Source organism: Clupea harengus, chromosome 23 (genome assembly GCF_900700415.2).
Source record: "Clupea harengus chromosome 23, Ch_v2.0.2, whole genome shotgun sequence".
In the NCBI taxonomy this organism is placed as follows: domain Eukaryota; kingdom Metazoa; phylum Chordata; class Actinopteri; order Clupeiformes; family Clupeidae; genus Clupea; species Clupea harengus.
Genome location: NC_045174.1, coordinates 17,595,810 through 17,611,343, shown reverse-complemented (window position 1 = coordinate 17,611,343; position 15,534 = coordinate 17,595,810). Strand labels below are relative to the sequence as shown.

Genomic DNA, 15,534 nt, shown 5'->3' with positions numbered 1-15,534 from the left:
TGATACACGTCTGGTCCAGCAGGGGGCGCCCAGAACTGCAGCTGCCGTAGGGGGAGGAGCAAGACACAGAGGGCACACTGAAGCAGGAGGCGGGGCCAACATGGCAGCTCTGGCTCTGAGTGGCCGCCTTCAGGGCAGAAGCCACACCTGGAGGCGGGGCAGAATAGATACATATTGTTAGTGGAGGGTTTGAATAGCAGCAGAGAGAAGCTCTCTCTGGATAGTGTGTGTGTGTGTGTGTGTGTGTGTGTGTGTGTGTGTGTGTGTGTGTGTGTGTGTGTGTGTCACCTCTCAAAGACGCATCGGTGGTCAGAGAGCTGAAGGAGAGGCAGGGTGCTGCCGCGTGAGATGCGGTACGGGAGAGGGAGGGGGTGGTCACCTGTGACCCGGTACGGGACAGATTCTGACTCCAAGAGCCGGTCCTCCTCTTAAACACCCTGTATGTGTGTGTGTGTGTGTGTGTTTTAGATGTAAGGAGTTGGTTAGCTGACATCATACAGGCATACACGTTAAGAAACACACACACACATACCCTACACTGTGATTATACATACACACATGTACACACACCTGACAGGGGTCTCTCGGTAAGACACCTGGTGAGAGCTGCTGCGCTCGTTCATTTCACTGTCGGTGCGATAATAATCGCTCGTCAGTAATCTCATACTTCGCCGGGACATGGCTAGAGAGAAAGACACACACACACACACACACGTGGTTACGGTACTGAAGCTCCAGAGCAACAGTAAGGACTGAGGCCTTGACTGACTGAACACTCAGGTTATGAAGGTTTAAGTTATTAAGGTTATATATTAAGATAACATATCAAGGTTCCCTGATGGAAGCTGACACTGGGTCTGGTCAAATCTCTCATTTATAATAAATGTCCTCGGCTATAGATTAGTGGTCTGATCAGATCTAACTACTGCCTCACCCACTAAAGTGAAAGCCTGCTGTTGCAGAAATAATCTAGCGGGGTCATAAAACCTAGACATAGAGCAAATCAAACTTCCCAGATATATACAAAAATAAAGGTTGCTTATAATGGATTTAAGATAGATAGATAGATAGATAGATAGATAGATGGATACTTTATTAATCCCGAAGGAAATTTAGGTGTTGAGTTAATAGCCAACATAAGGCATATCAAATTGAAAGCTATTATTGAGCAGTTTAAAACAAGCTATAAATAAAATTCGCCATATAAACCGTTTCATAGGGTAGGATAAAGTATGAACATAAACTCTTTGTGATTTTGTCTTTAAATTCTCAGTTAAATATAAAATAACTTATGTTTTAGGGGAACTAATTTGTTGCTTACCTTCGCAGTCCGATGCAAAGCAATTCTGATCATGCTTTAGAATGTTTGTGGTTCTTATTCTTGTCTATTCAGACATTGTTACGTGCTCAGCTAGTATCTATTATGACGCGCCTGCAATCAGGTTGCAGCGGTAATCACAGAATTCATCCATTCAACATCATATAAATTAAAAGCTTAAATTGCCTATTTAGCAGACGAATTCATCCAAAGTCATTTACAAAACATATATATTGTAATGTTGGTTAGGTAGTTTAACTGTCGTACACTAGTAAGAAGAAAGCTGCGATGTAATTATGCACAGCCGTTTTACTGCCAAATATTTGGTTTTCGTCTGAACCCTGAAGCTAGGGGACACCTCAGTCAATATTCTACGGTGTGCCTCCGTACCTGTGAGCCAGTCTTCAACTATTTCAACTACTGGTGCTACATTCGTGTACCATATACAATTAGTGTACCATAGCAGCTAAATTAACATTGTTACTACCCTGTGCCCCTGCCTGCAGTCCCAGTCCTGACCACACAGAGACAGCAGGTTGTGGGCCTGCAGCGGGGAAACTGATTAGCGGTGATTACCCAGACCTGGCGCCGGTGTGGGTATAAAAACACCGTAAGGTTTTCTGAGCGGCCCCTTCAGCTTCCGCTCCTGTCCCATTTACTTTTTGTAAACACTCCTACTCACGAACATACTCGTTTCACCCATTCATCTCTGAACCCATTTATCTTTGACTTTTTTGTTAAATCTACCTAATGACTCAATAAACTAATTTACATAACTAATGACCTCGTTGTCTGCCTCCTCCTATGTTACGATCTTAGGAGCCGGTTGTAACAACATAAACAGTGAACACAAGCAACACTACTATAACACAATTAGTTTTATAATGTGCACAAAAATATAATCATAGATGTTTTCCTTATAATAGACTAAAGTTATAACAATCTTTAACATTCGTATTAATTTAAGAAAAGATGAATACATATACAGTTCAGGATTTAACAAATATATTTTAATGAAAGACGCTTATCTTAAGAATCAGAATAATCAAAATATAAACAGATTGTAGACATCTCCCCATGTCTTGGAGTATGAGTTTCAACCACTGACACTTTTGGTGTTTCAAGTAGGCATAGGCCTACTCTAATGTGCCTTTTAATCTGCATTTTATATTTTGACTCCACTTCCACATTTCTTGCTATATTTCTTGCGAATCCAAACATCATTAACTTCCCTAATATCTTCCCCGATCATAAATCATAATCACCAAATGTAGCCATCAAATGTATCAATAACAGTATTATGAAAAACAGAAAACAGAATTTGCATTTGCACAAAATACAATTTAACAGCATAAAGATAGACAAATGTGAAGATAGAAATAGAATACTTTTTCTATTTGGATGTATCAGGCAGAATCATAGTTTTCCATCACTTACTGAAGGCAAGAGCCATCATTACGTATTCTTAATGAGACAGCAAGGCAACAATTTGACACTTTCTGAGGCAAGGTAAGGAACTAGTACTGGTATCATCCTCTAATTCATTTTCATGGTATATGGTCATGTGAAGGACAGATAAACACACCTGTCGTTCCAACTAGCCGTCTAGGCTTAAAACTAAGCAGTTCTGTGGTCTGGATTGGACCACACCCCAAGAATGGGAAAAAAAAGGTTTCATAGCATTGCCAACAACATTGCCAAGACATGACATGCAAGCAAGCTTTTTATCAGTGGCAATTGTGCTGTTGTTGGTGTTTGAAAGGTTTCTGCATGCCTTTTCAGGAGTTAGATTCTTAGTTTTCGACCGAAACTCCTTAGTGCTGCTTTAAGTAAAAGTTGTTGTTGTTGGTGTTCGACCTATGGTGGTGGTGTTTGCAAGGCAAGGCTTTAGACTATGAGCTGGAAACTTTGCTAGCAAGCGTTATAGCGCATTGTTGCTTTCTAAGTTGCAACCGTTTGACTCACTGGCCTTCTGAGCATGAGTACAGACAAAGTTACAGAATTACAAATGAAAATAGCTAAACAGGGTTTTCATATTCCCATCCAAGAGGCATGCCCAACTCCTCCAGCAGGTCAGAGTGTTGCTCTTGAAGGTTTGTGATGAACACGCGCTTCCCTCTATCCCCACATGACTCCAGGACCTTAAACACACATCTCATCTTGTCCTGGTCAGTGCGTTCTGTTCTGATGTCTGCATAATTGTCAGCGCTGATGTGGCCTTGTGAGAGCAACTTATCTGCTAACGGCATCACGTTCTTCACCTTCTGAACAAGATCTGCCTGGTGCCTTTTGAGGAACTCAGCAGCTGATATGTTGTCACTACTCTGGTGGGGATTGGTCCAAAAGCATTCGCTTCTCGTGATGTCTGCTTCCCAAACTGTCTGTTGGTCTGCAGAGCTGATAAGCTTAATTTTAAAGTCACCAGCCTCACCTATACGAACCTCTGCGAAGTTAGGGCCAATATTGCTGACTCTGAGGTCTAGCTCTACTGGATAAATTCTGATGGGTTCTGGAGTTGTATAAAAACCATAGAACTCATGCATCTGAAGAGGTCTCACAGGTCGGGGCCTAGGGAGTCTGAAGCCTCGGAAACCTTCCTCTTCGTCCATCAATAACTTTCTGAGATGGGCATCCTCTGGCAGGAGGTACAAGCGGAAGTTGAGGGGGGAGGTGCTGCTCCGATAGACCTGAACATCAGCATGGATATTCATGTGCTCCCTCTCCTCCCCAGGGCGCATGAGCGACATCAAAGAGTAGAAAGGTCCAAGAAGAGAAAAGGAGGGGTTCACCAGCCTGGCATGGAAGCGACTCAGCTCAAACTTCTCCAAACACACTCCACTGTCCTGTTTGTGCAGAACCTTCACAGCATCCTTCAGACAGGACTGACTACCTCCCAAACAGAGGAAATGTGGCAGGTGGATCTCCTCCAGCTCTCCTGAGATGAGCTTGATCTCCATCGAGGGGCCAGCTGGTCTGTACTGCATGTTAGGCAGCTCTCCAGCCAAGAGATGCCAGTCCGCGAAGCAGTACTGCAGGGTGACTTGACCAACGCACGACCAGCGCAGACCAGACTCGGAGCACTCATACCTCCCTGCAGGAGAGCTCAGGCTGCAGGTTGAAACCCTCTTCTCTGTGGAGACCTCAGGGTCCACCAGGACCCAGTGGCTGGAGTCAGGAACTTCAGTACAGGCTTCACAGCTCCTCTGTGCACTATTGCTCTGATGAGGGGCCCTTCAAAATGCACAGCAAACATACATCAGAGAAACATGATGAGACTTACCAGTAGTATGTGAAGACCTTTTCCTCTCATGGTTAACATGTAAGCTACTATAACTATTACATTCTGAACACTAGTTATGCATATGCCATAATGGCTGAATTCTGCAGACATGTAAAGTAAACAGTAACATTTGTACAGTGATTACAGTCAGATGCAGATCTATTCAGAGTTCTATTTCATTCTGTAAAATACTGACCAGCTTAATGTCCTTATTTATTGTTTCACGTGCTTCTTAAAATCCAGCATTCCCTCCCAGTATCTCCCTCCCTCTCTCTACCTCCCTCCCAGTATCTCCCTCCCTCTCTCTACCTCCCTCCCAGTATCTCCCTCCCTCTCTCTCTCCCTCTCAGTATCTCCCTCCCTCTCTCTCTCCCTCCCAGTATCTCTCTCCCTCTCTCTCTCTCTCAGTTTGTTTCCAGCCCTCCACTTTCTCTGTCACCTTGCAGGTAGAAGGGTGGGTAGATTGCTTGTGCTCTGGAGAACTCCGGTGTTTGTGTTATCCTTTTCCTTCTTCTTCATCATTCCCTTCATTCTGTTATCCCTGCTTCTCTCTTCTATGTTGAAGGTGCAGAGGAACTCTTTCTCAAACACGTCACTGAGTCGCATTCCCAGTTCTTTATACTTCAAGTTGTTCTATACAAAACACACAAACACACACAAACCAACACAAACACACGTTTAGATACATTAAGAATATTGATGCATTCATGAAAGCAAATAAAAAGCATCACTAATAATTTCAACTCAATCTGATAAAAAGAACTGTGTAAATAAGCAATAAATAACTAAATTTCTCCGTTATACCTGCAAATGTCTTAGTTAGGCATGCATGAAGGATATTATGAAAAAGTTAACAGTTTAAAAAGACATGTTCCACCCTAACCTCACATACTAACCCTGTTGTAGATGGCACAGTTCTTGAAGATGAGCCGCACGTCTGAGATGAACTCTCCCACCAGACGGTAGCGACCGTCCAGGTTCTCTCTCACCTTCTCCAACCACATGGGCCTCGGTACCACTGACGAGTACCCTGATACCTGTCAATCAAAGGGTATAATAAGTCAAAGTAGGCATGGGTGATAAAACAATGGCGATTTATATTCCTTAAACAACAACAAAATGGATAGATAAAAGTTCTGATAAGTTTGGCTGGGTAAATGCAAATTCATCTGAAAAGCACATAATGAACAGTAATGTTCGGTTGCGTGAACAAACCCAGAGTGTGCTCCCTCCCTGACTCAGAAACAGCCAATCACATGCCCTGATCATGCTGCGTGCCACAGGTGACACACTAACAACCAATCATTTCTCAGTTGTATGGGTCGGTTGCCCCTTCCACATGTAGTTCAACAACATAAGCGGCGTGGAACACAAGTGAGAGGATAAGTGCCGTTTAGAAAAAAGACATTGTCATTTAAAAAAAAAAATACAGGTCAGCTTGCCAGTATGGCAGTTTTAATAAGTTTGACATTCCAAACATTGGTGTCAGTCAATGCAATCTGTTTTAACAACTATGGGCATTTGTTGAGTGCTCCAATCATTTTAGTAATTTGGCTACATTCATGGATTTATGCTCTTGGACTTCCTAAAATACCACTCACAGATGGAGCCTGGAGCTGCCATCTCTCTGCGATGGTTGCAGCTAAGCCTACAGGAACCACGTTATTCAATTTAATTCGATAAAAACAATAATAGCAATTTCCCATTCATCACTGGGCAGGATCAATTGTCAATTGTCAATTGATCAATTGCAGCCCTTGAGCGACTACACCGTTAAGCAAATATGACTTCTGTTGACGCAACACTTGGAATTCGACTCAGCCTTGACCATTAACCCCTTCCACCCACTGGAGCCTGATGCCTGTCAATCAAAGGGTAGTGGGGTGGTGGGATGTGAATATCGTAAATATGCCAAAAAACATCCATGCACACATACAGGCAGGCAGGCAGGCACAAACACACACACACACACACACACACACACACACACACACACACACACACACACACACACACACACACACACACACACACGCACACCACTTACAGTAGAGCAGGGATCAGTGGTAAAGGTTTTCTCCTCATCAACATTGAGTAAAAACAGCAGGAGGTACTGGCATTGCTGTGAAACACACAAGCACACACACAAACACAGTTCAGACAAACACTAGACAACTACAGTCTTTGTTCTTAAATGCCGCCAAATATCAGGTGCATAAAATAAGAGTAATTGAATTAGAAAATTAGAAACAGGGGCAGGTATGATGAAGCACAAATTGATAGACACCAGAGCTATCCAACAGCGTGAGCTCACCAGCGTACAGTCCGAGATTCTGCTGTCTAGGACCTGCCTTTGGGTCATGTGTCTAGTGTAGCGCCATTCCTGACTCTTCTTCAAAACACAGAATGTACACAGCCACTCATCTCTGCGTGAAAAATACACAGCACACACACACACACACACACACACACACACACATACACACACACACATGAATGAATGAATGAATGAATGAACACATTAACAAACAACTGTGACTTAGTTGTATCGCCCTCAACACATCTGTCTCCCGTATTCTCCCTCTCCCTCTTTCTCTTACCCTGGTAGAGGACTAGGTAAGTGACAGTCTCTGTCGAAGGATCTGGGACACCCATCACAACACAGCAGCTCTCCTCGCTCTCCACAGATGAAACAGTAGTCATCATTTCTCTGTTCCTGAAATACACACACAAACAGACAGACACACACACACACACACACACACACACACACACACACACACACACACACACACACACACACACACACACACACACACACACACACACACACACTAACAGACACACACACACTGTTTCCATCCCCTCTATTAACTGACGTAGGTAACCAGTAGGGTTGCACGATATTAGAAAAAAACTGACATTGCAGTATTTTTTTTGTCTGTGATATATATTGCAATTTAGAAATGTTCAGGAATTTTGACCAGATTACTTGAAGAGCTATATTTGGAAAGGGTCAATCATTCTAGAAAGATTGGGGTTATTCTGTAGGGGAGTGCATCTGCATAGACAATTTAAATTATAATAATAAAAAAAGCTAAAAACTGACTTTTAACTCTTTTTTTACACTTTTGTAATAAGGTGAAGTGCTCAATAAAGTTGCAAGCTTGTGAACTAAACTAAGCTCCGTGTCAGGTGTCCATGGATGTATTGACAGGGGCACAAATCTTGCTCTTATATCTTATTATCGCTATGATTTTGAGTATATTACCGTAAAGTAAGCCTGTCTTTATTGACACTGTGTAATGTAAGACTTTTTATAGCTGTTTAGACTTTTCATTTAAACCTAAACTCCAACTTTAACATTAGGAATAACCTGTGCTCCCTGTGATTCAAAGCCACTGCTTATTGCCGCTAATGGAAGTCAACCACAAAGAGAGTATTGGTCTCTTTCAAAAAGGCTACCCTAAACCACGCAAGACTTCTGGCTATGTATTGGATTAGATTCTTCTGCGATTATTTTGGGCAAGTCGGCTAAGCATGATATAATTTAAAATAGAATCTATAAAAAAAGAAGACAACCTTCAAACAATAGTAATCTGAATCTAAACTCTTGAATGGGCATGGCTTTTGCCCACGTCCATGTCTGCATGTCTGTCGCTTTTATAGAAGAGTGAGCCCACCCAGGCCATATCATACAGACAAATGTATCGAAAATATACCATTAGCTGCATACCTCTATCCCACGCCCGAGGACCTCAAGTCTTCTAAAGATGTGACGTTTTGTATGATATTTTCTTAAAACACAAATTTCCCGCACGTGTTCTGTACTCCACTACCAAGCACGGACGTTGTATAGTAGGCTATGACGTTTGGAAAACGAAAGTTAGAAGTGCGTTGTTTACTCTCCCGTGTACAGTCCCACCTCCATGTTGGCTACATCGAGACCTTAGGCTAGGATGAATATGTCTGCTTGAAAGAATTGGCAAAATATTGGCTAATTTTCCCTGTGAAACAGTGAAACTCAGGGAATGTATCACAAAGGAAAATATATTTTAGAAAGAGACACAAGATGCCAGTACTGAAAGCACGCTCTTGACTGTAGATAAGGCAACAATCTATGAGACATGTAGTACTCATAGCTCCCATGAGTCTGAGTGAAGCTGGCCCCCGTGTCATTCAAAATTTCAAAATAGCACTGCTGTTAGTTTATGCTGGTTTGTGACGTAGAAATGATCGGTTGTGCTATTAAGGGTTTTGATTAATTAAAAATTAAATTTTCTGAGACGTCACTCCAAATCTCATCAAAATAGTCTCAATCGTTTGTGCTGGTTTGTGCTGGTTTGTGCTGTTAAAATAAATATTTGTGCTATCCTGTCCAAATGGTCACCAATATTGAAGCTTATTTTACTACATCTCTGGTCCGGCACCTTTTTTAGAAGGATGCAGAGGCTTTTTTGGTAAGGTAGAATCAAACATTATATCTATTGGTCCAGTTCGTTTGCTTACTTCTATGGTAGTCGCACGCTGTGTTTTTGAGTACCTATCTGGCAACCAGTGGTGTTGAAATGGTATTGGAGAAATGAGCAGTGGGCGGAATCACACAGTCCGAAACACAAACAGATGTTCCGCTCCAGAACAGAAATTTTAAAAGGAGAATATACTGGCTGTAGCATTGTTGTTGGAGAAGCCAGCATTTCAGTTTAGCATGTTTCCTTAATCTCTGATGACATATCATGGTCATTTTATGATTTAATGTAGTACATTTATTAATGGTCCTTTAAGGTTGGAATAATGGTAAACTAAATTAAGGAGCTTTTGACCAAAGACAACAGGTGGTGTGCAGACTGTGAATGTCAACTTAGTTCCCCCCCCCCCCTTTTAACAACATGATTTCTTCCTTTTGCCTTGACAACTGAGAATTTCACAATTCATATTGGTTTCCTGAAAAAAAGGTCAACAGTTTTGTAATTTTCATCAATGGCGTATTTCACATTTCATGGTGTTCTTGAACAGACCCATGCATATATAACATTCCGTAACCGCCTAATGTTATTGTTGCCCTCGGCCATGTACTTTTGTTAATTATTAATAGTTAATTGTGAATTGTTAATACTACTATTGAGAATAAATTATATTTTGTTTTAAGAAGTAATTTGCTTGATAGTTTTGTGGGGGGCTGAGATGAAAGACAGGTGGGTTGAAGCCCCTCTTAAAAAGAGTCTAGAAATGCACATGATGTTGATATGAAAATGAAAGACACATGTACACAAACACAGAAAACACACACCTGTACACTGCATGCAAAGCAATTTATTAACTTGATGAATATTTGAAACTTGTACTACCACCATCCCAGTCTGAGTTTAGGGCAGTGGGATTTTGCTTTTGAGCTTAAAATTGAAGGATTTCCTGTTAGCTCCTCCAGTTTCACACATGCTGGAAAGCACACACTGATGGAAATGCTTCATTACATGGGGAATCATTCCAGAGCAGTGGATCTAAGAAAAAAAGGTTTGATTTGATTTTAATACAATATGTCATTTTGAAGTCCTCCCTATCTCCATTGGGCTGCAGTTGGCACTGTGGAACAGTAATGCAATACAAAACTGATGGTGGTGATACCCTAATTACCATAATTACCATACCATGATTATGACTTGAATTTTTGTATGTGTATCTATAATTCTGTATATGTAATTCATTTCAAGGGATTCAAGATTTTCATTGTAGCAGAAATATTATTTGAATAGTGGTGACTGTACCTGGAAAATTCATTTCCACACAATGCTCCTGTCCACCATGGTTATCGTTATCAGGCTGACCAGGAGCCCAGGTAGTGTAATCAAACCTGGACCCATCACTCCAAAACCACAGACCCTCCTGACAAAAAGAGACAAAATGTCAACCTAAACAGATATCTGCTTGTGAACAGAATATTGCTTTAAACTGAGCATGCATTGGTATGTGTCATCATATTGTGTTGTAATATGTTGCCGTTGTAGTATTCAACATGCCCATGTTGGGAAAGAAAAATGATTATGATGAATACATTGCAGCTGTCATACCTAGGGTTGGGTACTGTCATGGAAAAAGGTGTCCGGGTGCCAAAAGGGGTCCGGGTGATGTAATATTGGCGTCGAACGACTCTTGAGTGACAGTTGCTATACCAACGCTTGCATTACGTCACCGGACACTTTTTTGGACGTGACAGACTTGCGCTGCATTAAATACCTCAATAACGCAATTTACCCCAGAGCATCTCCCATTATACTTCTCTACCTGAGACCAGCTTGCCTGTATTTGACCTGCCATAAACCAAGCAAAACAACCATGTGCTTGATGTTTGACTGTGTTAGGAAAGTTGTTGACTCGCTAGTTAGTTATAGTATCCAAGTAATCAAATTTCAGGTTCGCGCTAGCATCTTGTTAGCGATTAGCAATTCCTTTGTTGTGTTGCTCTAAGAAAGTCCTTAATGTGTTGTGATATTTAGACATATCTGACGGCACCCACAATTACATTTTCACAAAACAGGGAATTGTTTGCAGCACCTTTAACTGTAGAGCACAACGAAGTAATTGCTAATCGCTAACGAGATGCTAGCGGCGAAACCTGTTGAAATTTGCTACAGGATACCTGCAAGGCAGGTGTAGCTAAAACTACAGCTTAGTCTCTTAATATTGTGCCTAAAAGGACACTATGTAACCCAGACACTTTTTGGCTATCAGTCAGATAGTCTCAAGAGTTGTTCAAAAGCCATCAGCTGCTTTTTAGTCGCTTAATATTGGCTGCCAGTCTCCTGTAAGTAAGCACATAGGGTTAGCCACTAGCATCTCGTTAGCGATTAGCAATTCCCCCGTTGTGCAACAATCTTAAGCGACTAAAAAGTAGCTGATGTCTTTCGAACGACTTAAGACTCACTGACTGATAGCCAAAAGGCGTCTGGGTTACGTATTGTCCGTTTAGGCACAATATTAAGCGATTCAAAAGTAGCTGATGGCTTTCGAACGACTCTTGAGGCTCACTGACTGATAGCCAAAAGGGGTCCGGGTTACGTACTGTCCGGGTTACGTAATGCTATTGTTGGTATAGCAACTGTCACTCAAGAGTAGGGATGGGTATCGTTTGGTTTTTATCCGATACCGGTACATAACCGATACTTTTAAAACGATACCGGTGCCTAAACGGTGCCGGAACCGATACTTTTATAAAAAAAAAAAAAAATAAAAAATAAAAATTACGATTGACGACATTTAAGAAAGGCTTTTTTTATTGCCAAATATATGAACTGTTTAAAGTAGATTATATATATAAATAAATACAAAACACTTTTTAACTTAAAACTTAAATAATATATGAACTGTTAACAAATGTTTAGACTATACTTAAATAAATACAAATAAATACAAAACACACACACACACTCTGTACACACACTACAGCTTCAATACTTCAGCAATTCTTTTGTAGAAATATCAGCATATTTGCCTTCTCCGGCAAAATGCGACACCTTTCCCGACTAATCGCATGACCTGCACAGGAGACCTGCACTCTCCGATGCTGTCGATGAGGCCTGTACACACAGATATGTATCTGAAAGTACACAATTAGGGATGGGTATCGTTTGGGTTTTTTCCGATACTGGTGCTAAACCGATACTTTTAAAACGATACCGGTGCCTAAACGGTGCCTGAACCTCTACTTTTTTTTTTTAAAGGCACAAAGCGACGATTGACGACATTAAAGAAAGGCTTTTTTTATTGCCAAGGCAATTTTTTTTCTTCAAATTGAACAATATATGAACTGTTTAAAGTATATTATAAATATAAATACATACAAAACACTTGGCTTCCAACTACAGCTTCAAACTTTTTAACTTCAAACTATGAACATTATATTAACTGTAAACAACAGTTTATAGTATACTTAAATAAATATAAATAAATACAAAAAACAGCTTCAAACTTCTTTTGCAAAAATATGAGCATATTGGCCGTTGGAGTCAAAAATGTATTATTTTGTTTGCATTTATTTCATGAAATTTCACCATTTTATGATTTGTTTATACCTATCTTTTCTATCTTGTTTATAGTTACTCTTGTTACTTGAACACACTCAGTACTAGAAAATGTGTACTGCCCCTTTAAGAGACTACCGTTGGTAGTTTAGCTGTCATCTCCGTATATTTTTCAGTCTTCGGTTGCTGATGTGCCGTTGACTCTTGCCTTCTCTCCCCTCTTTTCACGCAATTATTTTGTTGCATTTGCTGCACGTCGCAATGTTTGAATCTTTTTGTGCGAAATACAGCCACACTTTTGACCGTTTACCTTTCGGTATTTTCTCTGTTAAAAGGTTGATGGCTAGTTTTGTTTGTGCTTGCCTGCTCTTCACTGTCATATCAGAACCGGTTCCAATACAACCGGTACCTACCCGGACCGAAATGCAACGCAGATTTCGGTGCTTCATTTCGGCATTTATCAGATAAGACTGTTGCTATGAAAACACCAATGAGCGTGAGCGACACAGGACAAAGTTTACATTGGGAGCTGGGGCAGTTTTACATGTGCCCCACAGAATCTGCCTAGCGACCGTGTTCAATTGGCTCAGGCACCGAAATGAAGCACCGAAATCTGCGTTGCATTTCGGTCCGGGTAGGTACTGGTTGTATTGGTACCCAACCCTACTCAAGAGTCGTTCGAAAGCCGGACCCCTTTTTCCATGACAGTACCGAGAACCGGTACCAATATGGAACCGGTTCCAATACAACCGGTACCTACGCGGACCGAAATGCAACGCAGATTTCGGCGCTTCATTTCGGTGCCTGAGCCAATTGAACACGGTCGCTAGGCAGATTCTGTGGGGCACATGTAAAACTGCCCCAGCTCCCAATGTAAACTTTGTCCTGTGTCGCTCACGCTCATTGGTGTTTTCATAGCAACAGTGTTTTGACAGTGAAGAGCAGGCAGCATTTCAGAGCAAGCACAAACAGAGCTAGCCATTAACCTTTTAACAGAGAAAATACCGAAAGGTAAACGGTCAAAAGTGTGGCTGTATTTCGCACAAAAAGATTAAAACATCGCGACGTGCAGCAAATGCAACAAAACAATTGCGTGGAAAGAGGGGAGAGAAGGCAAGAGTCAACGGCACATCAGCAACCGAAGACTGAAAAATATACGGAGATGACAGCTAAACTACCAACGGTAGTCTCTTAAAGGGGCAGTACACATTTTCTCGTACTCAGTGTGTTCAAGTAACAAGATTAACTATAAACAAGATAGAAAATATAGGTATAAACAAATCATAAAATGGTGAAATTTAATGAAATAAATGCAATCAAAATAATACATTTTTGACTCCAAAGGCAAATATGCTCATATTTTTGCAAAAGAAGTTTGAAGCTGTTTTTTGTATTTATTTATATTTATTAAAGTATACTATAAACTGTTGTTTACAGTTAATATAATGTTCATAGTTTGAAGTTAAAAAGTTTGAAGCTGTAGTGTGTATGTATTTATATTTATAATATACTTTAAACAGTTAATATATTGTTCAAGTTGAAGAAAATTGCCTTGGCAATAAAAAAAGCCTTTCTTTAATGTTGTCAATCGTCGCTTTGTGCTTTAAAAAAAAAATAGTATCGGTTCAGGCACAGGTATCGTTTTAAAAGTATCGGTTTAGCACCAGTTTCAGATACATATCGACACCATCGGAGATGGTTTTCTCCTGTGCAGGTCATGCGATTAGTCAGGAAAGGTGTCGCATTTTGCCGGAGAAGGCAAATATGCTGATATTTCTACAAAATAATTGCTGAAGTATTGAAGCTGTAGTGTGTGTACAGAGTGTGTGTGTGTGTTTTGTATTTATTTAAGTATAGTCTAAACTTTTGTTAACAGTTCATATATTATTTAAGTTTTAAGTTCAAAAGTGTTTTGTATTTATTTATAGATATATAATCTCCGTTTAGGCACCGGTATCGTTTTAAAAGTATCGGTTATGTACCGGTATCGGATAAAAACCAAACGATACCCATCCCTAGTCATACCTGAGCAGCATCACATCCTCCGATCCAAGTACGAGGAGTGCCTTCAGTGTGTCCGAGGATCAGTTCCTGGATGAAGCTGTACTCATCTATGCTGTGCACCGAGGCCAGATTCCCTCCTATCGCCAAACAGTGACGCTGCAAGAACAAGTTTCTGTTGAAGTTTTGTTGATGACATGATACACAACAGGTCGACAAAATATCAGAAACATCCCTGAAGATATACAAGTCACATCTGTCTTCTGATTAATAATCAATTCATGTGGTAGTGAAAGGGTGAATACAAGTTAATGACAAACCAGAATGTCTTTAATGTGATAGAAATAGGACACACCTCAGATTCGGCCCAAGATCTTGCTTTGGAGACAAACTTGAAACAGCGGGTACCATTACGAGTCCAGAACTGAGGGCAAGTGTCTGTGAGCATTTGTGGATACAGATGTCACAGCAATGCATACAGATACACAGCAAAACACAAGTTATTTAAAAATGCTCTTTTACTTCTCCTGAATTTTTTTTTATCTTTGCTCAACCAATGAGTAGGATTACAAGAAAAGACCACTCAAAAGAAAATACCATTCAAAATATATTTCAAACAGAGGCACCAAAGAAAGAATACTTACGAGGACAGTGCACTTCAGCCTCCTGCTCTGAGCCCACTGTACCTCCAAAACAAAATGTTAGATGTAAATTTAAATAATCTATAAAATGCCATATATTTGTGTTTATTTGTAACTGATGAGGCTGCATACCTGTGTCTTCTGCTCCACAGCAGATAAGGAGAGCAGAGAGGAGAAGAAAGCTGGCTTTTTTGATCATGTTGCTGGCCAAAGCAAGAGACGATATTAAATAACTTTCAAATACATTGCATAAAGGAAGAATACAATTACAGAAAT

General features: G+C 40.7%; 1 protein-coding gene and 1 long non-coding RNA gene across 2 annotated transcripts; both read right to left on the bottom strand.

The window, feature by feature from the left end:
* Positions 1-20: 20 nt before the first annotated feature.
* Positions 21-627, bottom strand: LOC116218629. The gene is made up of 3 exons (XR_004162952.1): positions 571-627; positions 289-437; positions 21-147 (listed from the first exon to the last, which is right to left on the bottom strand). It is a non-coding gene; the product is annotated as an uncharacterized LOC116218629 (long non-coding RNA).
* A 2,098-nt stretch (positions 628-2,725) lies between these two features.
* LOC116218627 (NACHT, LRR and PYD domains-containing protein 1 homolog) lies at positions 2,726-7,377 on the bottom strand. Its single transcript, XM_031560850.2, has 6 exons — positions 7,199-7,377; positions 6,913-7,024; positions 6,646-6,720; positions 5,495-5,635; positions 5,038-5,231; positions 2,726-4,549 (listed from the first exon to the last, which is right to left on the bottom strand). The coding sequence occupies exons 2-6, from the start codon at positions 6,958-6,960 to the stop codon at positions 3,337-3,339; spliced, it is 1,671 nt and encodes a 556-aa protein (XP_031416710.2). The 5' UTR covers positions 6,961-7,024; positions 7,199-7,377; the 3' UTR covers positions 2,726-3,336.
* Between the last annotated feature and the right edge of the window lie 8,157 nt (positions 7,378-15,534).